General features: G+C 35.0%; 2 protein-coding genes across 3 annotated transcripts; one reads left to right on the top strand and one right to left on the bottom strand.

Annotated features, from left to right (window-relative positions):
* Nucleotides 1-508: 508 nt before the first annotated feature.
* On the bottom strand, nt 509-18,683 carry LOC306873459 (ubiquitin-associated domain-containing protein 2-like). Of its 2 annotated transcripts, none has more exons than XM_079422769.1 (9): nt 18,469-18,683; nt 16,913-17,040; nt 16,378-16,497; nt 15,764-15,870; nt 10,581-10,704; nt 9,818-9,865; nt 8,036-8,290; nt 3,139-3,276; nt 509-2,659 (listed from the first exon to the last, which is right to left on the bottom strand). In XM_079422769.1, exons 1-9 carry the CDS (start codon nt 18,500-18,502, stop codon nt 2,552-2,554), a joined length of 1,062 nt encoding a protein of 353 aa, XP_079278895.1. In that variant the 5' UTR covers nt 18,503-18,683; the 3' UTR covers nt 509-2,551. The 2 variants fall into 2 exon arrangements, with proteins under 2 accessions (XP_079278895.1, XP_079278896.1); XM_079422770.1 differs by having other exon boundaries at nt 516-2,659; nt 3,139-3,273; nt 18,469-18,657.
* LOC306873458 (G-protein coupled receptor 183-B-like) lies at nt 11,744-15,642 on the top strand. Its single transcript, XM_079422768.1, has 2 exons — nt 11,744-11,885; nt 13,534-15,642. Exon 2 carries the CDS (start codon nt 13,558-13,560, stop codon nt 14,626-14,628), a length of 1,071 nt encoding a protein of 356 aa, XP_079278894.1. The 5' UTR covers nt 11,744-11,885; nt 13,534-13,557; the 3' UTR covers nt 14,629-15,642.
* Nucleotides 18,684-23,384: the final 4,701 nt, after the last annotated feature.

The raw sequence follows: 23,384 nt of genomic DNA, 5'->3' as shown, positions 1-23,384 counted from the left end.
TAGATATACGGCCATATATCGGCCTAGAAAATCACAACTTTTCATTTTCCGTCAGTCTTGGTACACAATGTAACTACACAAGAGTCAAGTTTTAAATAGGAAAAATATTGAAACTCTTTGGTCATTTTTTAACAAGATGCTAATGGTCTAATCAGATTCAATGATCTATGCTAAGCTAAGCTAAAAGTGCTACTGCCAGACCTGGAGATTGGCTGAATGGATTCAAAAACGGGAAAACTCAACTGTTTAACTCTTGAAAGGTCAAAGTGGGTTAGTCAATGTCATGCTTGAGCTCAGTGCTGTACAGTATAAGTGAAGCACTGCCATCTATTGCTTGATATGGTTAGAAGTTTCAAAGAGGCCTATATTTCTTGTATTGTACACGATAAAGATACAGAGTTACATGACATGATCAATGTTTAATTGCTTTTACTGTTGAAGGACATTTATCCATTATTTAAGAGTAGCTACAACATGTTTAAAGATTTTGTGACATGAATAGACAGCACAGATTTAAAAGAGGTAGATTTTAATAAAGGTACAGATGTGTGTTCAGGGTCACTGTACATTGTATTCTTTTGTCTAACATCTGTTGAAAGCATGTGGTGAGCTATAAATACAAAACCTACCCACACACTCCAGACTTCTCTACTGGGTTGATTGATTGTTAAAAGTCTAGTCTGGTGGTTTACAGAATGAGTTTAGTCTTTAAAAAAAAAGGCTGAATTTAAGACTGAATCTCAATCTGTAAAACTACTGAAATGCATTTTTCCCAAGACGAAGAGAAAAGAGCAACTCAATTTTTTTATTATTACTGTTATTATCAAAAGACCATCTTAAAGAATTTACTTATTTGATTTACTCACCCAATGTAGACCTATTATTTGAACCTTAAGAGTGGCAGGAGTGCTTAGCTTTTGGGTGGGCCAGTGCTATTCTGGCAGTCAGAACATTAATTTATATAAACTTTTTTTTAATTTTTTTAAATACCACTTGATTAGACAGAAAATCAAACACTGTTTTGCATAAACAAGAGAACATTCACATGAACAAAATCTTATGGGCATATAACATCATAATCTCATAATTTATATTTAAATGACTATGTTCTTTAAAGACATGATTTTAATGCCAGTAATGGGAATCACTCTGGTTATCCCTTTAATAAGAGTTTAAACAATATTTCATCTTGTCTTTTTGTACCACAGAGAAATCATGCTGTTAAAAATTTCATCCCACTCTCCGATAAACACAAAGATAGAGATGCTCTGAATATTATTATATTTTAATTGTGCAGAAAAAGTTTCTAAGCATCATAAAATAACACAAATATTTCCAACTGGATGACTATGGCATGTAAGTTCCACTTGTTTATTTTTCACCATGCCACTATAAAAGTCATGGTACTTTTTTAGGCTTTTCAGACACAGAAGTCACAATAACAATGACAAATGTTTCTGCTTAATTTAAAATAATAATTAAAAAAAATAATAATTCTGAGGCTTTGACAGAATATTACATCTCATGCTTTCAGTTTCCCAGACTTTCATTAGTCTTGATTCTGAATTAAATTAATCCAGGTGCACTTTAAATACACTGCCATACAACTAGCCCTTTAAGTTTTGACCAAAAAAAAGAAACATTTCACCCAAAAATAATTGTTGTCATCATTTACTCACCCTCATGTCATTTCAAAAACCATATATTTTCTTTCTCTTATAAAAACAAAAATACTGTGACGATAAGGGATGCTTTAAAGAATATTCAGGCTGCTCTTTTCCACACAACACATTGATGTCTATCAAAAAAAGCATCACAAGTCATATGAGAGCTTTTGCATGAGGAACAAACCGAAATTAAATTTTGGCCTCTGCCACAGATCTCATATCCTGTTTTATGAGATTCGAGAACCTGTCAAGCTACAGTATGTCAAATTATTAAACTGGAATACGTGCAACCACCTCATTTATAGTAACCACAAACATCATACGGACTACTTTTATGGATTCTTATAGTTCTTTATTTTGGAGCTTGCCAGCCACTAGTCACTCTCTACCTTTATCATATGGAAAAGAGCGGCCATGGCATTCTGCTAAACATCCTCTTTTGTTTTCCAAGGAAGACTGAAAAACCACATAGCTTAACATAAGTACATTTTTGGATGAACTATTCCATTAAGACTTCTATTCAGTTTTTATATAAAAACAACACGCGTTTTAAGAATTTATCAATATATTATAGAATTCTTAATTATTCAACGATGTAGGTTCAAGGACGATGCCAAATGGCACAAGCCCTGAGACACAATGTATAATTGTCCACCATGTTGGCTCTGTCCTGTAGACCAGAGAGGGTTGCAATTGCAAGTCAACTCCATGTCCACACTGTCTGTCAGCTCCTGTGAGTTGTGTATCAGCACTCTTCACTTCTTCCAGCAGGTGTAGTTATGACACCAGTGTTGTGCTCTTAAGTTCTTTCAACTTAGTGATCTTATAGAAGTTAAAAAACTCATTCTCCTTGTCCTCCCAGTCATCTTTGATTTATTTTTATCTTAGTGCTGAAGCAAGAAGTTTGTTGCAATGTTAATGTCATTATTAGATGCTCTGAGAGCCTCTTGGGCATCCATCCTTGAGAAACCCATCTCCATTAATCTTGCAACCTGGCGATAACAGCATTGCATCATTAAAAAGTTAGTATATGGCAAAAAATTATGTTCAATCTAGCAACCCATGATGCTGAACAAATAGAATGTGGAACTGAATAAATAGTTCACACAAAAATGAAAATGTGCTGAAAATGTACACTCACTGAGAGTCATCCAAGTTGTAGATGAGTTTGTTTCTTCATCACAACAGATTTGACGAAATTTAGCATTATATCACTGCCTTACAAATCAATCCTCTGCAGTGAATGGGTGCCGTGTATTACTGTGATGTTCGGTAAGCAAGTGATGTAATATTACATTTATCCTCTTCTGTTCTGATGAAGATACAAGCTCATCTATATCTTGGATGGCCTGCACGAGTATACATTTTCAGCTAATTTTCAATTTTGGGTGAGCTATTCCTTTAATAAACTGAGATAAAGACCAAAATCTGCAACTATTTTGATTAAAAGACCAAAATCATATGATCTCACCTGCTCCTCAGCCACAGCTGTGTTATCCGGCGGGTGCATATAGGGGGGCTGTTGTGGCTGGGGACCCTCATGGTGCCGGTTCTGTCCTCTGTGCCTCAGAGTTGGGAAGAATCTGTTCCAATTCAGGAGACCTGTCTGCTGAATTAATGACAGGAATGTTTTTTTTTTAAGTAATCATGGAATAAAAATTGACAATTGGAATTTTGCAGCGTTTATTATAAATTCTCACATAAAGTTTATTATAAATGTGCACATCATTATTTTTAAAATCATGCATCCTCAATCAAAATCATCCCCTCTCCTTTCAAAAACATCTCTTCTTCCATGACATCACTTCTGCATCTGTGTGGGGGCAGGACAATCATTTCTTTCAGCAACCTGCCACTCACATCAGATTGCAGCAATTAGCAAACGATAGACAAAGTCTCACTCAAATTTTTTTCTCATTTGAGAAGCCGTTTTATATAATCAGATATACAATAAAGAAGAAAAGCATAATGTAATTTCTACTTTATAGAACTTTAAAGACAGTAAGTGTATCTTACTGTGTATTTCTATATCTTATCTTACTGTAGTCCAGTAGAGGTAGCTTTTTTGTAACTGCAGTGATTTCTGTCTCTCTCCATATTCAAAAAATAATCTAAAAGAAAAACTGAACAACCGGCAAGCATTATTCCTACTTCATATTCATAATCCTACTACAGGTTTATCAACTACAATGCTTAACATACTCTAGGCCTTATTCATAGCTATACATAGGACTTATAATGAGAGAAAACAAGAATGGTTTATGCTAATTATTCACATCATTTCCAGAAAACAACAGCTTTTCTCATTTTCAGTTACATTTTAATCAAGGACAAAATGATCTGTGCTTTTATCAGGTATCCGTGATGAAACCATGTGGCTGTCTGCGTTTGCACACAGGAAACCATTAACTTCCTCTTGTTCAGAAACATTGAGAGAAAATAAATGGAAAAAAAGACGAAAAACAAGACATATCACTGCATATCTTTTCCAACCAGAGTGACAGAAATACAGAAATGGAGCTAAACATCTGTGGAAATGTAAGCAGACCTCACTGTTTTCCCCACAAACTGCATGGCTTGTGATCCAATACTATGTGAACATACCAGTGGCGTAACTTTGCTTTGAAAAGTGGTGGGGACACCGCACAACTCGTTTTGCTATTTGTTTATTTAATAACCGAATTTACTTGGGGACTGAGTTCAGAGTTGGAAATGCACTTAATTTTCGCTTTGATGTATACATGCATCACATTCACAAATATGTCTATAAACATCCGAATAAGCAATTGTGAATGTTACGTTTTGCTTATCACAACACATCCAGGGTAGCTAATATCAATCAAAATACGCAAGATAAATATGGTGAACTTACCATTTCATGGTCAGCTCAGCTGCAGCGTATTCATTAATTGCACAATTGTGTGTGTGTGTGTGTGTGTTTTACGATTCATTCTACTTTGAATTACTTGCATATTTTCTCTTAATACCAGCCGGACAACTTGCTAAAAGCAGGTGTGATCGATGCACGCGCTGAACATGGAAGAATCAATATTACGTCAAGAGTCAAGACAAGCCCACAAAATGTTTCCTCATCCAATCAAATAATTTAACCAATCCTGAACTACGCAAAACCTTGTGTAAAACATGAATGGGAGTTAATTTGTGTTTAAAATGGTTAAACTACCTTTATTAATTAAATAATTAAATAAATGAAATTGTTTTGACGAATCTTTTATGACGTTTTTATAAAAGCTCTATTTTTTCCTCCCCCACCCCACACGTAAAGGCTAGTTAACGGTAAATGTTGCTACCTATAGCATAAATGTTAAAACATCAACAACATGTCCAAAAGAAAGTGTGGAAGTGATATAAGAAGCTTTTTAGTGAAGCAACCACGCACAGTAAGTTACTTTGCTTAACACGAAAACATATTATATTTAACTTACGTGAATATAGACATACTGTCGCTAATCATGTTTTCTGCTGGCCACTGGAGCGCGCTGTGATTTAATACTAAACTGAATTAAAGGACTATGGACTTGAAACTACAAAGACTTGTACTTTTTAATTGTTTTAATTGTGAAAATCTCAGTCATAACATAGAATTGTCCTGTTGCCTAAAAGGTTACTTCTATGTTACTTCTTACATAATTTTTCATATAACACTTAATAATGACTTGTAATAATAACCGTGACTTGTGACTTTTTAACAATGCCTCAAGTGAACTCACCTCGCTGCGTGGTTGAAGAAGAACCGTCGTCCACCTTCTAGTCATCACTTGATCACTTGATGACTACAGTGAGTGATGATTTGACTTGTGGACCAGAGATATTGTCCAATTAATCTTCTCAAAAATCTCAAATAAAATATTTCAACCTTGAAACAGTATCCAAACAATACGAACATCGTAAAAAGAAAGGTACAGGATCTGTAGACTAATTATAGGGAAAGGAAACTACATATCCCATGACGCATATCGCGTATCTCGCGATAGTTTCACAACGAGACTTAATATTCATCTTTGAGGACGTTGAAAAGCTTCTGACCGGCGGAAAAATTTGTTAAATGAATGAATTAGATTATGAAGAGTGACGATTTGTAGATGCTTTTCCTTTAATACATACCTTACGCAATCTATTTTTCAGTTACTTTTTAAAAGTGGTGGGGACAATATCGAGCCTGGTAAAAAGTGGTGGGGACATGTCCCACCCGTAAATTACGCCTATGGAACATACCCATACGTAACTTTAAAGCTTTTAAATGGAAACCTCTTCCAACTCATTTAGAATATTTATAAAACTAAATAAATAAAAAACATGTATACCAATAATCAAATTTCACCATTATTTCACAAACTGCTGTTTTGAAAAAGCAGATCACAACTAAGGCGACTGTATAAAATCTGAACAGGTAAACTTACAAGAAAAACACCCATAAAACAGATTATAACAAATAGAAATTTGCATAAACAAGCCTAAATTAAACAATTAAAAACAAACTGAAATCTTTTAGTAAAAGAGGAGTACAATTATAAAAAAAATAAAAAAAACTCTTATAACTAAGGATATGGCTGTGTTCAGAACTAAGCAATCACATTCAAACTCATGTTAAATAGGAGTCAGTACACACCTGCCATCATTTAAAGTGCCTCTGATTAAACCCAAATAAAGTTTAGCTGATCTAGTAGGCTTTTCCTGACATTTTCTTAGTCGCACCTTACAGCAAAAGCCATGGTCCGCAGAGAGCTTCCAAAGCATCAGAGGGATCTCATTGTTACAAGGTTTCAGTCAGGAGAAGGGTACAAAAGAATTTCCAAGGCATTAGATATACCATGGAACACAGTGAAGACAGTCATCAAGTGGAGAACATATGGCGCAACAGTGATATTACCAAGCACTGGAGTCTGGACGTCCCTCCAAAATTGATGAAAAGATGATAAGACGACAGGTCAGGGAGGCTGCCAAGAGGCCTACAGCAGCACTAAAGGAGCTGCAGGAATTTCACAATCTCCAATATTCTTCATATGTCTGGGCTATAGGGTAGGGTGGCAAGAAAAACTTCCAAGCCTGGCTAAATTTAGCAAAAACACATTTTAAGTTTCCCAAAAAGCATGTGGGAAAATGTGTTATGGTCTGATGAAACCAAGGTTGAACTTTTTGGTCATAATTCTAAAAGGTATGTTTGGCAAAAAAACAACAACACTGCACATCACACTTTGGGGCTGTTTTTCTTCAGCTGGAACTGGGGCCTTAGTCAAGGTAGAGGGAACTATGAACAGTTTCAAATACCAGTCAATATTGGTACAAATGAGGCTTCTGCTAGAAAGCTTTCAGCACGATAACAACTCAAAGCATACATCCAAATCAACAAAAGAATGGCTTCTCCAGAAAAACACTGAAGTTTTGGAATGGCTCAGCCAGAGCCCAGACCTGAATCCGACTGAAAATCTGTGGGGTGATCTGAAGAGGGCTGTCCACAGGAGATGCCCTCGCAATTTGACAGATTTGGAACAGTTTTGCAAAGAGGCAAATATTGCTTAGTCAAGATGTGCCATGCTCATATCCAAAAAGACGTGGTGTAGTAAAATCAAAAGGTGCTTCAACAAAGTATTAGTTTAAGAGTTTAAGTTTTTAACTCCCCCTTCCCTAAAATATTTCAGTTAGTTTAAAAAAAAAAAAAAAAACTTTCTTTAAACTTTATTTCAGTTAGTTGAGTTTTACAGCTTATAGTTTACATTAAAGGTGGACTTTTTATATCCACTGTAGTACAGGAACTCGAATCAGTGATTCATCATTTTTGTGAGTCTGAAACCAACTTGTGAACTAAAAACAGCTGAACGTTTATTGCAGGGACAATCCTGGTAATAAAAGCTCAGCAATAAAAGTCAGACCTTTGAAAGATGTAGCTGAGATAGTAGCATCTCTACTCAGTCACTCGCCAACACTGAATAACAAGTACTTGTGAATAAAAGAGATTTTGATTCTGACAATAGCACAACCAGACTTAAAATAACTAATTAATACATTATGAATTCAATTAATATCCCTATTATTCATACTTTTAGTAGATTAAATTAATCAAACTTAATTAAAATGCTAAAAAAGACATAAAAAGTAATATAAAATATATTTAATTTTTTCCCCTCAATAAATATACTGAGGGAAAAATCTTCCCTCATTAGTGTAAGTGAGATGTTCATCTCGCCTATGAAAGGAGTAAGCTTTATGCCTTTCATGGCAAGGCTAGTTCTTCTCTGTCGTGTGAGTGGGTCGTGGAATAACCTAATGGTTAAAAGTCTGGACTAATAACTAAAATGCTATAAGGCAGTCACCCCAGGTAGTTCAGAATAAAAGTATTGTAGAAGTACCTGAGCCTGTTGCTGCTGTGCATTTCTCCTGAGGTGTGCCAGCTGAGACAGGAGCAGTTGCTGGTCCAGCATATCCATCCTCTGCTGTCTCTGGATGTCCAAAGTAGCACCCATCCCCAGCGGAGCCTCTGCAGTGGGCTCAGAATCAGAGAAGACCGGCTCTAGGAGCACCGAACCACATCTGGCTGCCCATCCTGACACATGTAACAACTTCTGGACTGCCAACTTATTACTGTAATACAACATGCCTGCGATCTGGAACAGAGTGATTGTAACAGGAGAGGTTAACATAAAAACATGACAGTAACAGTGTCTACACCGAACACAAGTGTTTTTAGAAATATCATGTAAGCCTTGCAAGACAAATCTACAAGGAGCCAGATTAAAGAGACTATCCAATCAAAAGTTCTTCGTTGCTTTTAGACCATGGATTTAAGCTTTGAAGCCATCTACAGTATATGCAAGTGTACTTCTAAAAGCTGACACAAATATTTCCCTTGTCCATGAAAATGGACTAAATGCATTGGCAGTTCATTTTGCTAACAGAGCCAATGTTCTTTAAAATGAAAATTTTTTCCTGCTGATACCACAAACTGAATTAGTAAACCATGTATTTTTGTGACAGGATTAAAACACTATAGTATTCATTTTAGAAGTAAAAAATAAAATAAATGTTTCTGACCCAATTTCCTATTTTAAAAAGAAAAGCTTCGGAAGACTGTGTCAAAGACTGTACATTACCCAAGAGTGTTCACTTGTATTGCTATGAATGGAAGGAACTACAACATGCAATATGGTTATTTCATTGTGAGTTTGCCAGCAGCTTTCGAGAGTTGGTATTTCCCTATTTAAGTAGATAGGAGCTGTTCATGCATGCCCAAAATAGGCACCTGCATAACCCAACTTGCATTGAAATAGACTTCAATAGACATTCATGAAACTACTTCTAGGAGCTAAAAGTCAGCGATTTCAATTTTATTATTCAAACACCACATTTAATTATGTTTAGCATAATCATAAAGTGTGACCCACCGATCTGAGAAGTTGTGGTTACGATGGAAATGGAAATTGGAGCAGTCTCTGCTACCGCTGCAGAGCTTATCCAGTTAAGGTAACTAGGTATTTAAAGTCACCATAAAGATTTTTTACCATTAGAGCATACAACATGCTTTCTGATAAATTTAAAAGACACAAAAACCTACAAAAATCTATTACATAATTTGCTGTCCTCTATGCGGATGTCACTCTTAAAGGGATAATTCACCTAAAAATGAAAACACTTGTTCCAAACCTGTTTGACATTCTTCATTCTAGAAATACACAAAAAAAGATAATTTGAATTATGAAAGACAATGGGGTCCAAAGTTAACTCAGACCCCATGAGCTAAACAATGTGCTGACAAAAGCAGTTATTTCTGCAAAATATCTTCTTTTGTGTTCCACAGAAGAAAGTAAGGTATACCGGTTTGGAACAACATGAAGGAGTAAATGATGACTGTATTTTCATTTTTATTTATCTTTTCCTACTAGAAACCACCATCGCTGAATGCTCTAATGGTAAATCTTTAACCTAGTGGTAGTATTGGTAGCTTTAACCCAGTGAAATCTTTTCAGTTCCATAGGTACAGCGACTTCTCAGATCAGTGGATCTTGTTTTTTGATTGTGGATTGTATTGAATTTCACCACATACATGTAATCATACTTGCTAAAGACCATTACAGATGCAAAAAAAGGAAACGTAGAAACATGAAGCAATTTTAACTGAGCCACTTTATACTTACTAGTCCACTGCAAGCAACCACCCACATGTAGGCACTTGAGGTCAGGAGCTGATGACGATAACAGAACAACAGAAAAACTAAAGAAATTCAGAGCTATGTGAAGAAAGCACTTTCACATCCACAAAGCATTACAAACAAGTAACACTAACCCAATAAATCATCCATAAACAAGTGTTTAAAATAAAGAAACATCTTATTTGATGCAAGAGTGGAACAAAATTATAAACATTAATTTTATGAAACCCAATTAATTATCTATTATTACAAGATTATATTACATAGGTTAGTATAAACGGGTATGTTTGTGAATGCATGACTGAAAAAGACTGATGGTAAAAGGCAAAAAGTCATTTACCCTTGTGTATTTTTCTAACAAGTATGCAACTTCATCTGTTATCGCTCATATCTCAAATCAGCTCAAAACCCAACCAGAGCACGAGACCACAACGAATAGGTTCTCAGTGCTAGAGTTTCTCATGACTTGTCTCTGTTATCCTACAAATATTTTATCTGTGGTTTCTACTCTTGCAACAAATATCTGGTGTTTTTGAGAAGAAAAAAAAAAACTCCCTGCACCTTTTTAGCAGTTTGAACCTCATGTTTTGTCTTTACTTGTTCGTCAAAAGATGTGCCAGTTAATGTCACTTACTATCCTAAGATCTCAAGCAGCAATTACTTTCATTTTTTTGTGTGTAGCTTCTGAGATAAACTAGCAAAGTGGATAATCTTAAAGTAGTACAGAAAACTAATGTGAAGAGCTCACCTGTGCGCCCACAATGTACGTCAGAGACTTGTTTGTGATTGAGACATGGCCGAGAAGCTGAGTGACCTGAACACGTGGGATGGAGCTGTAGAAAGGCACAAAGAGAGCAAAGACTGGGCCCAGTCTGAGAAAGAAAGAGAAAAATCTTTAAAATTTCATTTCAAACATTCCTTTAAGTAGAAAGTAAGAATTTCTTTCCATTCTGTTCCTTAATCATTATTTTCCAATGTAACGCAGACTAAAACATTGTTATGTGCAATACATTGGTGAACAGTCACCTGTTTTTCTAGTTACTTCGAAAACACTTCACATAGTATTATATATAACAGAGGAAATAAAAGGGGGTACTATGTAGTACGGTAGGATGTTTCAATGACAATTTATCGGTTTAAGAATTTATCTACTGACAAAGGTGAAAGATAGCAAGGTCTCTGTTTAACAGGTTTTATGCAAGATGCAGGAAATCAGATTAACATCATCAAATTCTCATTACGACATACAATGACGTAACAATTACAAAATTCAGAATATGGTTTAACAACCATTTAATAAGAATGACAAGTGGGATAAAAGCTTATGCAAACGTACTTCAATTAAGACCGTAAGATGTAAATTCTACTTTTTCCATTAGTTATTTTTCACAATGTTAAATTCCTTTCTACTGTTTCCTAAATAAAATTGAAAAAAAGATAGGTCTTGTGCAATAAGTACCTTACTAAGTCTCAAACTAGGTCTTTGTGATGCAAGAAACTAAACGTTTCTAAATACGGATTCTATACAGATCAATGGTAACTATTATGCTTAATGTAAAAATATCTAGATGTTTCAATGAAAGATAATTTCACATCTCCTTATAGAGTTAGAGACAGTTCACTCAAAACTGAATAATCTGTCATCATTTCCTCAACTTCAAGTTGTTTCAAACTTGTGTGAATTTCTTTCTTCTGTTGAACAAAAGAAAAATACAGTTGCTGGTAGCCACTAACTTCCATATTTTTGCATACTGTGGAAGTCAATGGTTAACATCAGTCTTCAAAATATCTTCTCGTGTTCAACAGAAGAAACTGTTGTAAATGCTGACGGAATATTCATTTTTGGGTGAACTATCTCTTTAAGAAGACTCACCACACTGCTAGAAAGAGAGAGCGATAAGAGGAAAGAGAGGAACAGAGTAACAGACAGTGAGAAAGAGGCAGGAAGAGATGCTGAACTCTCTGTTTAGCTGCATTTCACGCTGCTTTAAAAGTGAGATAAAGAGATTTATAGTAGCACCAATGTCGAAGTGAAAATCTGCTCTCTTATCTGGTAAGTAAATATTTTTAAATTTTTGATAAAGGGCAGAAGAAATTAAAATGTGTGTTTTGAAAAATTGTGTAATTAAAAGTGTTAAATTAAGCCCAAACATAAAAAAAAAGTATATTTCTGTAAACTTTTTTTTTTTTTTCTTCAAATTTTATGGTGACCGTGTGAAGCTAATTTATTTTATTCTTCACTGCCAAATGGCCTACAACAAAATATCAAAATATCTGTAAAAGCTGTTCTAAAAGCTTATGAGTGACTAATTTTTTATATATTTGGTTATATGGTGACACTTTACATTGCATTGACACTTTAATTTACAATGCATTAACTAAAATTAAATAACAATACTGTCCATTTATTACAGTATTTATTAATCTTTGTTAACATTAGTTATTAATAAAATTACAACTGTTCTTTGTTAGTTTGTGTTAGCTCAGGTGCATTAATGTTAACAGATGCAAAAAAGTACATTTTATTTAAATAATATATTAGTAAAATACTGAAATTAAAATGTCCTAAGATTAATTAATGATTTACTATTTTTCACTGTTAGCTGAAATGAACTAATGTACTTAACTTATGTTAACAATTGGAATTTTACTGTAAAGTGTTACTGATTATATTTGATTTCAAATGTGTGAATTTGTCCTTTTTTCCAATATCAAAAAATAAACTGTATTTTAAACTGTCATAACATAGCGCAACAGAAATGTGGAAGAGAAACAAGCCTCACATGAAAAAGGGAAATAGCTACTGAAGACTACTGAAAAACTACTGAAGTCTACACATACTTACTATAATCAATAATATTGAGAACAGAATTACTATTCATAGTAAAAATGTACACTACCATTCAAAGAACATACCATTCACTAAACATACCATTTGTCTTTAGTATTCCTTTTACTCACTTATACACTTTACTGCACTGCACAGCACACGGACACTTTATCACTGACATACACTTTATTTTATAGAATCTATATAGAATCATATTCTATTTTTATTCTTCATATTCTATTTTTATTCTCATATCTATTTTTATTTTATTCTATTTTATTTTATTGCTAGTTTATTTCTATATATATGTTTACTGTACTTATTTTTCTATTTGTATTTTTGTTAGCTTGAGGTTTTCTTAATTTTGTTGGACAGTCGTACAATACATTTCACTACATGTCGTACTATGTATGTATATGTATGTGACAAATAAATTTGAAATTGAAAGACTTGAGGCAAGTAAGACATTTTAAATGAATTACTACTTCCATCAAGGACAAATTAAAGACACTGTCACTTTATAATACAGTTACAATGTTTACACAAGATTTCAACTTCAAAGAATCCTAGAAAAAAAATTAGGTTTGCAAAAATATTAGGCAAATATAAATAAATATGAACTGTTTTCAACATAGATAATAAAAATAAATGTTACTTGTGCATGAAATCAGCATATTATAATGATTTATGAAGGATCATGTAGCACTGAAGACAGAAGTGATGGCAGCTTTGCCATAAATCACATTTTAAAATATTTTAAAACAGATTGCCGTTATTGTAAATTGTAATAATATTTCACAATATTGCAGTTTTTACTGTATTTTTGATCAAATAAATGCATTAAAATAATCCTTTAACTTTCTCTCTGCAGTGACGTCTCCTATACAAATCTAAGATGAGCCCAGATTTAGAGCAAAACGTCTCTTGCACCCACTTGTATGACCATCATCCAGTGGCCCGAGTTCTCATACCTCTGGCTTATTCCATCATATGTCCAGTGGGACTTTTAGGCAACGCCCTGGCTCTTCATGTGATCTTCTTCAACATCACCAAACTTAATTCCATCACGCTTTATTCTGCCAACCTGGCAGTGTCTGATATCCTATTCTGCCTGTCGCTTCCCCTACGAGCTGTTTACTACGGCCTTAGCTTCCACTGGCCCCTGGGGGAAGGACTATGTAAAGCCATAGCACTGCTCTTCTACTTGAACTGCTATGCTGGAGTAAACTTCATGACTTGCCTGGCAATCGATCGTTTTGTGGCACTGGTGTTTCCTCTGAAGCTGGCGAAATTGAGAAAAGTGAAAAATGCCCGATTAGTGTGTGTGGCCATATGGCTGCTGGTGTTGGCCCAGACGTTGCCTCTCCTGACCATTAAGTTGACCAAAACGGAGATTGACAACAGGATCACCTGTATGGAATACCCTAATTTTGAGGGCATTTTCAAAGGGCTACCCTACTTGCTGATTGTTGGGGTAGTTTTAGGCTTTGGAGTCCCACTGGTGACAATCATTGCCTGCTACTCTATATTGACCCGTAAACTACACCTAGCAGCAAAGGCGAACCGCCTGACAGAACGTTCCGGAAGAACCAAAAAAGCAAGAGGAGTGATTGCAGGAGTAGTATTTGTGTTTGTGGTGTGTTTCAGCCCATACCATCTAGACCTTCTGCAATACATGATCCGAAAACTTATCTATGATCCGGACTGCAAGGAGCTACAGTCCTTTCAGATATCCCTGCATATTACAGTGTGCCTTATGAACTTAAATTCGTGCCTGGATCCCTTTGTTTACTTTTTTGCATGTAAAGGCTACAAGCAGAAACTGATGAGAATGATGAAGTGGCAGGTTGGCACCCCCTTCTCCAGTGTTGGAAGATCCTCGCCTGAAAGTTCAGGCACAGGCGATGTGCTCGGCACACACCGGAACACCAGAATAACAATGAACAATATTAGAGAAGGTCAGTAAAACAACTGCCAACAAAAGCCAACATAAGGTGATGAAAAGAGATAAACACATACAGTATGTGGGGCCGAACTTGAGACTTAAAAGCCAAGAACAAGGCAAAAAAAATTCACAGACAACTTCTCTCCAGATTTTAAACAGCACACACTTCAAACATGAAACAGATGGACGCTTGACAAGCATTGGCATCAAAGTTGAGAAAGAAAAAATACTTGCTGCAAAAAGACTATACTCCATGAAGTAAATGTTGACCATTTTTCATTCAAAACAACTGTTAAAGGGTCAGTTCATCAAAAATGAATATTCTGTCAATATTTACTCACTTGTTCTAAATTGTATGACTACCTTTCTTATGAAACACAGATTTTCTTTTTTAATTTACAATGGAAGTCAATGGTCACCAAAATGGTTTGATTGCCAACATTCTTCAAAATATTTTCTTTTGTGTTTGACAGAAGATGGAAAGTCACAGGTTTGGAATGACACGAGGTTGAGTACAGTTTTATTTTTGAGTGAACTATTCATTTAAGAACAGTTAATGGTTCACACATAAATAAATGAATCATTCCTAAGTTTTAAAAATTGCTAAATAAAGCTATTGAACCATCAAAAAGATACTTTGATTGTGAAAAAGTTTCAAAGATCATGACACTTCATCAAACTTAACACATTTTTTTGATTGACTGAGTTCTTAGATAGATGGCAAGATTATCAAGGAGGCAAATCGATTTTTCTCATCAAAAAAGAAAACCACTCTATGCCAGTCTCTTATTAAGAAGGGTCTAAAAGCTAGTAGCTCAAAGGAAATAACCTGAAATAAGGTTAGTACTTCACTTTCACAAGACCTTGCCATTTCAACACGTATTGCTTTCATAAATTGATGAGATGTTGTTTATGCCAGTAAATACTTTCACAACACTACAATGAGACAAAGTTAATCTATAAGAAAATGTCAAAAAGGGAAGTTGACGTTTGTTCCACAGGAAAGAGTTGCACTTTCACATAAATAAAGTGTTGCAAGAATTAATACATGTTGTGCTTACAGCATAGAGTAAATGCACATGGCAATACTGTTGAAAACATCTAACGGTTTGTAAAGACCAACTGTTAAAATGGTGTAGAAACTCGTGTCACTCACAGTCCAGCTGGAAGAACATCCACTTTAAGTTCAAACATGAAGCGAAGAGCTTCTATCAGCAGCAAGTCCACAAAAGCAGAGAGAATCCATGCTCCAAAGAGGAAGGACTAAACGTCATAATCATAAATATGACAATGTTTTAGACGATTTCATAAAAAAAATTACTTGTTTTGTTTATAGCATAACAAGATAAACATCATAAGTAGTAGGCTGAAAAGCAAATCTCACACCCTTAAACATCTTAAAAAATGAGTCAACTGATTGCCAGATAAGATGAAGGAGTTTCCAAGTTTCCGTGTGACCTTTAGGCACCTTATCTTAAACTGGTTGGTGTGTACAGCATCATATTGGTATTTTTGAATATCAAATTTATCCAGAAATTATTTTACTTTTTTTTATAATGCCATACAATTTTAAGTAGAGAATGTTTTTTAGAAAATGGGTGCCAATCTTACATGTCTATGGTATAACAAAGCAGAAGCATGTTGTGTCAGTACTTTACAGTGCATTGAAAATGTAACTTGTCTAGAAAACATTTTGCAAAGTCATAAAAAAAAAAAACTTTGAAAAAAAGAAACAGGATGACACACAACAGTTCTGCTATTCAAACTTACAGCAAATTTGTGGCTGCCAAACCTTCTCTCAAAAATACGAAAATTGTAGATAAGCAAACTGCTGCAGAAAGTGTCTTTCAGGTCCAAGCAGATGAGCCGTCCACTCACCAGCCTCCAGAACTACAAGCGAGCCATGGAACACACACAGGATAATTATGCTTAGAAATACTAGAAACATTTCAAAATATGCTATTAGTTAAAAATATTTACACACACAGTAACAGTCCAATAAAATGATTGGTTATATGTGAAAACTATCCAGAATGCTTGGCCTAAAGAATGACCGATAATGCTCTTTTATGATACAGTTTATTTTTAAGCATCCAATCACCAATATACAGAAACCATTTTTATGCCACAATAGCTCATTATTATTACTAACCACAGTAAAAAAAATTTTTTATTTATAAGAGCGATTTTATTTAATTTTTTTAATTATAAGAGCGCAAACATTCTAAAGCGATATACATAGTTAAGTTTCTGCATTAGGATATAGTGCACTGAATTCTTTGGGTCAACTGGTTTAATATCTCACCTGCTTGCCCTGCCTGACAACCTGGAGGTTATATATGAACAGATCCTGGTACTGAGGCAGAAGCACACTCAGCAGCACAGTGAGGACTGTAGGAAGCAGCAGTAAGCTCTTGGACAGGGGTGCTTTATCTGTAAGACACAGCACAGAAGTTGTACTGTTAAATGTGTCGCCAAGGAAATTATAACTTCTAACATTTGCCATGTCAGTGGATGAAAGTAATATTCCAAATGGGGGACCCATTTGTCTATTGGGTGAATATGTGAGTAGACCACGTTCAGTCAGACACACTGGTTTATGTCACCATGGTGACTACAATTTCTTTTAAATAATTTAAAGGAATAGTTCACCCAAAAATGAAAATTTGCTGAATATGCACTCACATTCAGCCCATGGGTGAATGGGTGCCGTCAGAATGAGAGCCTAAAGAGCATAGCAAATATTTTGCAATAATCAACAAGCAATCCACACGACTCCAGTACATCAATTAGCCTCTTGTGAAGTGAAAAGCTGTGCTTTTTAAAAAAAAACTATCCATCAATAAAGGTGCAGTGAGCGATTTCTGAGAAACACTGTTGAAAGTGGATCACACCGAGCACCAAAATACACTTCTGACAATCACCAGTAAGTGCCATGTGCAAACATGATGGGGGAGTTGCCTGTGTTGCTGCATAGCAAGCATGCTTGTGAATTTTGTGGTGGTACTATCAAGATAGGGCTGTCTGTGAACCTTTTCGGTTGGAGCTTGTTTATTTGGGTGATTTCAAATATCAACAGTATTTCTCAGAAATCTCTTACTGACATTTTAAGAATCCTTCCTCCAGTTTAGTCCATCTCCTGTTGACATCAAAATCCACCCACATATTTGTTTAGAACTGTTTTGCTTGTAAAAAGTTTAAAGTTTGAGTTAAAAATGTCAAAAAATATGGATTTGATTCTTAGAAACGCATATTTTGACTTCACAAGATATCAATTGATGGACTGGAGTCGTGCCAATGTCTTGCATATTATTTTTATGTTTTTATCTTATTCTGACGGCACCCATTCACTGCAGAGAATCCAATGGTGAGCGAGTGATGTAAAGGTTCTCCAAATCTGTTCCCATTAAAAACAAACTCGCGTATATCTCGTTACTATGGTGATTTCTATAAGGTTTTCTAGGGCAACTATCATTTAAAAATGTAGTCTGTTAAAACTGAAAGAAAAAAAAAATAGTATTCCACAGAAGAAATACAGTCATGCAGGCTTGACACAGCATAAAGATAAGTAATGAGTTGTCAATATTACATCAATAACAATCAGTCAGTGTTGAACTGAAGCCTCTCTCTGTTTAGCTGGGTGTCATGTCGCATTTCTCCAGGAGCCACAACTTTATACCAACATCAGCACTTCCTGTCTTAAATCATGAGCCGAGACAAAATGATTTGAAGGCAAAGATGATGTGTGAAGTGCGATAAAACTCGGATGAAGGTCATGAAGATGACTACGCTTTAATCTGAATGAATGACAGCAGGATCTGATCTACATTAACGTTACATATTACTTTGAGCTGTACTTACACAATCCCCTAGAACCGGTGGACGTGAACATCATGCCAGAATATAACTAAGAAGACTAACAAGGTGGCGAACCAAAGGCACTGGATTTAAAACGTAAAAACAGTAAAAGTTAAACGGAAATCTCGCTAGGAGAGAGGGAAAGGGGAAAGGGTACTGAGGATGGCGCCTGGCAGGAGTCAAACTTCATCCGCGAAATTAGCGTTTTCTTTCACTGTAACCACTAGAGGCCGTAAATTAATGGCTTTACGAGGACAGGTAAAGATTTGAAAGTTTTAAAAATGATTTAGTATGTCAGAGATTCAAATTTGTATGTTATAATTATGATTTATCAAAGCATGATTTGTTATAAATAGCATAGCTGCTTACCTGAGAACTATTTTGATCACTGTTATGTTTGTAACACCTCACTAGCATTTTAACAGCCATATTTAAAACTAACCTTTGTTTCTGTTGTAATATAATAAAGTAATTTACTTCAGAACACATACTAAAATGAATAGAGCAACTCCTATTGCTAAGTTTTTAGTTTTAAATAAAGCATTGTTTTTAGCCTGCATATTTGTATAAACTATATTTAGTTTTTTTATTTTCTTCTTTTTCAATTACATTTTATTTTAAAATGTATTTGGTCTATTTTTCTTAAAATGTGGTAATAGGGGATGACACAAAATATATATTACTATATTTATTGCTATAAATTCATGCACAAAATTAAATTTAATTGTCCAAGAGTAGGCCTATAACAACAAAAGTCTTTACTTGAAATGTATGTACACAGTTTAGGGTTATGTTGTAGATTCCTCAACAAACTTTAATTTGAAAAAAGAAAAAAAAAATATGGGAAACATTTTACCAAATTGTGCAGCAGCAGCAACAACAACAACATAAATAAATAATGCTGAATATGAATTCTGGCTGGGAGTTTTGTTTTTAAGATTGAAAAAAACTGAAAACTGAGATGATGATGATGTTTATTATTATTATTATTATTATTAATCTGCCCTAAAACTGATCGGGCAGACCAAACTGCACCTGATTGTACAGCTCAATTTATGGAGACACTGGCAGAATCACCTCATTTGGCCAATAGGGGGCACTACAGCGATCAAAGGCACGAAATCGCTCATAATAACTAACTCCCATTTGTCATATGACTGAACTGAAGTGTCTTTTTCCGCCATTTTGAATTATTCGTAAAGCATGCTTTCATGATCTAATAGGTAGGGGTGTGCGATACTGCAAATTTTGGTATAGATCCGATACCGAGTAAATACAGGGCCTGTATCGCCGATACCGATTCCGATACTTGTCATGTAAAAAATCATAAATTTAAATGACCAACAACAATTAAAAAAAATTAACAATACTAATGTTGATATGACTAATATTATATTCACCTTAAAGCTACGTGGATATTATTTGCCTTTTTAAAAGGACTTTGCAGGCAGAGGAGCCCAGAACATGAAAGCAATAAACTTTTTCATGTTAAGTATTTTCCTCCCAAAGAAAAGATTTATAAAAATAATTAATGTGGCTTAATAAATTAAGAACGTAATATTAAAAGACAAAACTCAGTATACACCTTATTAATGTTGCAAACTAGATATAAGCAGATGTGCCCAGAATATGAAAGCAACGCTCAAAGTTTTCACATTATGTATTTTCCTCCCATAGAAAGCCATTATAAAGAAAAGTTTAATGTAAGTGGCTTATTGAATGAAGACATTGATATGAAAAAGAACTATTAAACCATAACTCGTTTATTATTGAAAGGATTTTAGTATGTTATGTACGTACTGTATTTTCTGTTTGTTTTATACATACTGTAATATTTGTTTGTTATTATCGCAATAAAACAAAACTGTGATATGAAAAGGCCAAATTCGGTATGGTTTATAAAAATATATAGGCCTACTATGTATGTACAGGTAGGCAGATGAACCCAGAACATGAATGCAACATGTTGAATTTAATTTTCTCTAATTGCAATATAAAAACATTTAATATGGTGCAATTAATGAATGGAGGAAGACAGTGATAAAGACCAAATAAATAAATAAAAACTAAATTAGGTATACAGCTTGTTAATAAAATATAATATGTTGCAAGCAGCTGAGACCAGAATATATATGCAAACATGCTAAACAACATGTTAAGCATTTTACTCCCACAGAAAACCATTATAATGAAAATTTAAAGATTAAGAAATAATTTTAAAAAGCTAAACTCAGTCCACACCTTACAGTGATACTGTATAAAAAGGACAAATTCGGTATACAGGTATAATATGCTCTATGTGAAGGATTTCCTTCCTCTCCTTTTCATTTCTTTTGTAGCTCGGAGTTCCGTTCCATCTCTCACTGTATCCGCTCGCGCTCGGAGCCGCTGAGTCATGTGATGGCATGACCATAGATATAGGCTGTGTCCAAATTCAGGGTCTGCATCCTCCTTAGGATCCTTCCTACCCGGTTGAAGGAGGAGGGATCCTCCGACGTCCGCAAAACCCGGAAGTCGGAGTTTGTGAATTTGGACAGCCTACCCTTCTTTCAGTTCCCTCCCTTACCCGTTGCTCATATCCTGTCGCCTAGCAACCGTGACAGCGCCAAGCAAGAAGCGGGAAAATGGACATAGAGTTATTCTCCTCATTTTAATTATTTTGGAAGAAATAAAGCAATTAAATAAATTAAATACTTTCTTTGCTCGTTGTCGGAGAGTTTTTTATATCAGACTACAAGACAGTCACATCCAGGTAAGCCATTATAGCCTATTTTTATTTGTTTTTAAGTATTCTACTAATTTCTCCTACAAATTCATTGAGCCGAAGCATAAACTTTAGCTTGTTTTGTCAGAGAAACTCCTCTCCCACTCCGCTACCGCTCGCTTCGTCCGCCATTACGCTCTGCCGAAAAGAATTATGGGATAGGTAGGACGGGAAAGGATCCACCACACCCAAAGGAGGACGTATTTGTGGGCCGCATTTGAAGGATCCTACGAATTTGGAACTTCGTCGCGGCGCTGTGACGTAACATCCTTCAAATGAGTACTCCGAAGGATGCAGACCCTGAATTTGGACACAGCCATACTGACATCTATGATGGCATGACAACCAAACACAGCGTAGCAGGGGAGGAGCAGCAATGTTTGCATAAGAGATGTGAAAAGAGCGGCATATGCACCCAGACATGTCTACACTGTGTTGTATGTATTAAGCAATGTTATTACGTGTGAGAAAAAAATAACCTAAAGTATCGATCTTATCAGGCTAGTATCGATCCGATACCAATACCAACGTTGGCATCGATATCGATATTAGGATCGATACGCCCACCCCTACTAATAGGTTTTTATGCCCAATCGCAATCGCAACCTAACCAGTGCAGTAAAGTGTTTTTTTTTTTGTTTTTTTAAGGCATACAATTCAAATACAAACTTTACAGGCACATTTCAACAACTAAACACAAGTTATTCGTGTTGATACAGTTTGAAAAAGAAAAACATGAAAAATAAATGAATAAAGAAAGAAGGGTGTGGGTCTCATTCAATCAACAAAAACAAGTTCAAATTATATAAGAGTTTCTGGGCGTTTCTGTCCTTCACGTAATAAAGAGACTTAGCAAATATCTTCAGTTCATTCTTCCATCCGTTGAAGTGAGGCTTAACCTTTAAATATTTACATCTGTGAATAAAGTGTTTGCATAAAATAATTAAGTTATCAAAACGTCTATGTTCTTCTCTTTCAACAGTACTCCAACTTTAACTGAGACCACAGTCAAAGGGTGTATTGATATATGTTTAGAATGAAGCAGTTTTGAAATTCAATCCAAAAATTCTGTACAAGTTCACATTGGAAAAACATATGTTCCACAGGGGTGTATTGTGTGGAGTGAAGTTATGTTTAAATATTAAATTCCAATATCTAAGAACCTGCTGGTGGAAATCTGATAGTTTCACAGGCAATTTTTGTAAATCATCATCACAGCACAATAAAATCAATTCCACCCAAAAACTGCATTAGGGATGTTAAACCAGAAGGAGTCCTTATGACTAACAAAGGAATTCAACCACTTCAATTTTAGTACACCATTCATCACAGAAAAATCTATAACATTCATGCCACCTTCCTCAATACTCTTAATCATGTCAGCTTTCCTAATGTAATGGCATTTTTCCTTCCAAATAAAATAGAAATTTGTTTTGTTCAATAAATTAATCATAGTGTCTGAAATTCCTAATGAATAGGCCGAGTAAATAGCTCTGGATATACTCTCCATCTTGGACAGTAAAACCCTGCCAAATATTGTTATATCCCTTTGTAACCATAAGTTCAGCATCTTTTTACATTAATCAATATTTTTAAGAATATTTTCTTTCTCTCTTATTTCTTTATTTCGTGTAGCTGTAATACCCAAATATTTAACTTCTGTTTTAACTCTCATGTTACTGATTGAGCAAGCTGGTTGTTCATGCAACGCAAGAATTTCACACTTATTCATATTTAGCATAACACCTGATGCTTTAGAAAATTTATTAATTGAATCTAGTGCTGTAACAATTTAGTTTTCATTTTTTAAGAACAAAGTTGTATCATCTGCAAACTGAGTTATGATGATGTGTTTCCCTGATATGTTTAAGCCTTCAGATCCACTGTTCTTTACCATAATGGACAACAGTTCAGCAACCATTATAAATAGTAAAGGAGAGCAATTGCAACCTTGCCTAATGCCCCTCTTAACTGAAAATCTTGAGCAAGTACAATGTTCTAAAGATACACAACTATTAATATCATTATAAATATTGATATTAGGCTCAGGAATGGCCCGAACCCAGAGTACCCCCCAAAAGGCAATTGAGTTGGACAGCCGCCAGACTGACAACCCCCCAAATACGCACTGAGATCTGGCGGGAGCTGGTTTTGG

The sequence above is a fragment of the Barbus barbus genome, assembly GCF_936440315.1.
Source record: "Barbus barbus genome assembly, chromosome: 8".
Classification (NCBI taxonomy): Eukaryota; Metazoa; Chordata; class Actinopteri; order Cypriniformes; family Cyprinidae; genus Barbus; species Barbus barbus.
This window is presented reverse-complemented; position numbering and strand designations above follow the sequence as displayed.

Excerpts from the sequence above, each read along its gene's own strand:
- LOC306873458 (XM_079422768.1), top strand. The coding sequence starts at position 13,558 with ATGAGCCCAGATTTAGAGCAAAACGTCTCTTGCACCCACTTGTATGAC.
- LOC306873459 (XM_079422769.1), bottom strand. The coding sequence starts at position 18,502 with ATGATGTTCACGTCCACCGGTTCTAGGGGATTGT. Across the intron at positions 10,705-15,763 it reads GATGTTCTTCCAGCTGGACT|ACTGGGCCCAGTCTTTGCTC; the intron begins GTGAGTGACACG and ends TTTCTTTCTCAG. Across the intron at positions 2,660-3,138 it reads CAGCTGTGGCTGAGGAGCAG|GTTGCAAGATTAATGGAGAT; the intron begins GTGAGATCATAT and ends TGTTATCGCCAG.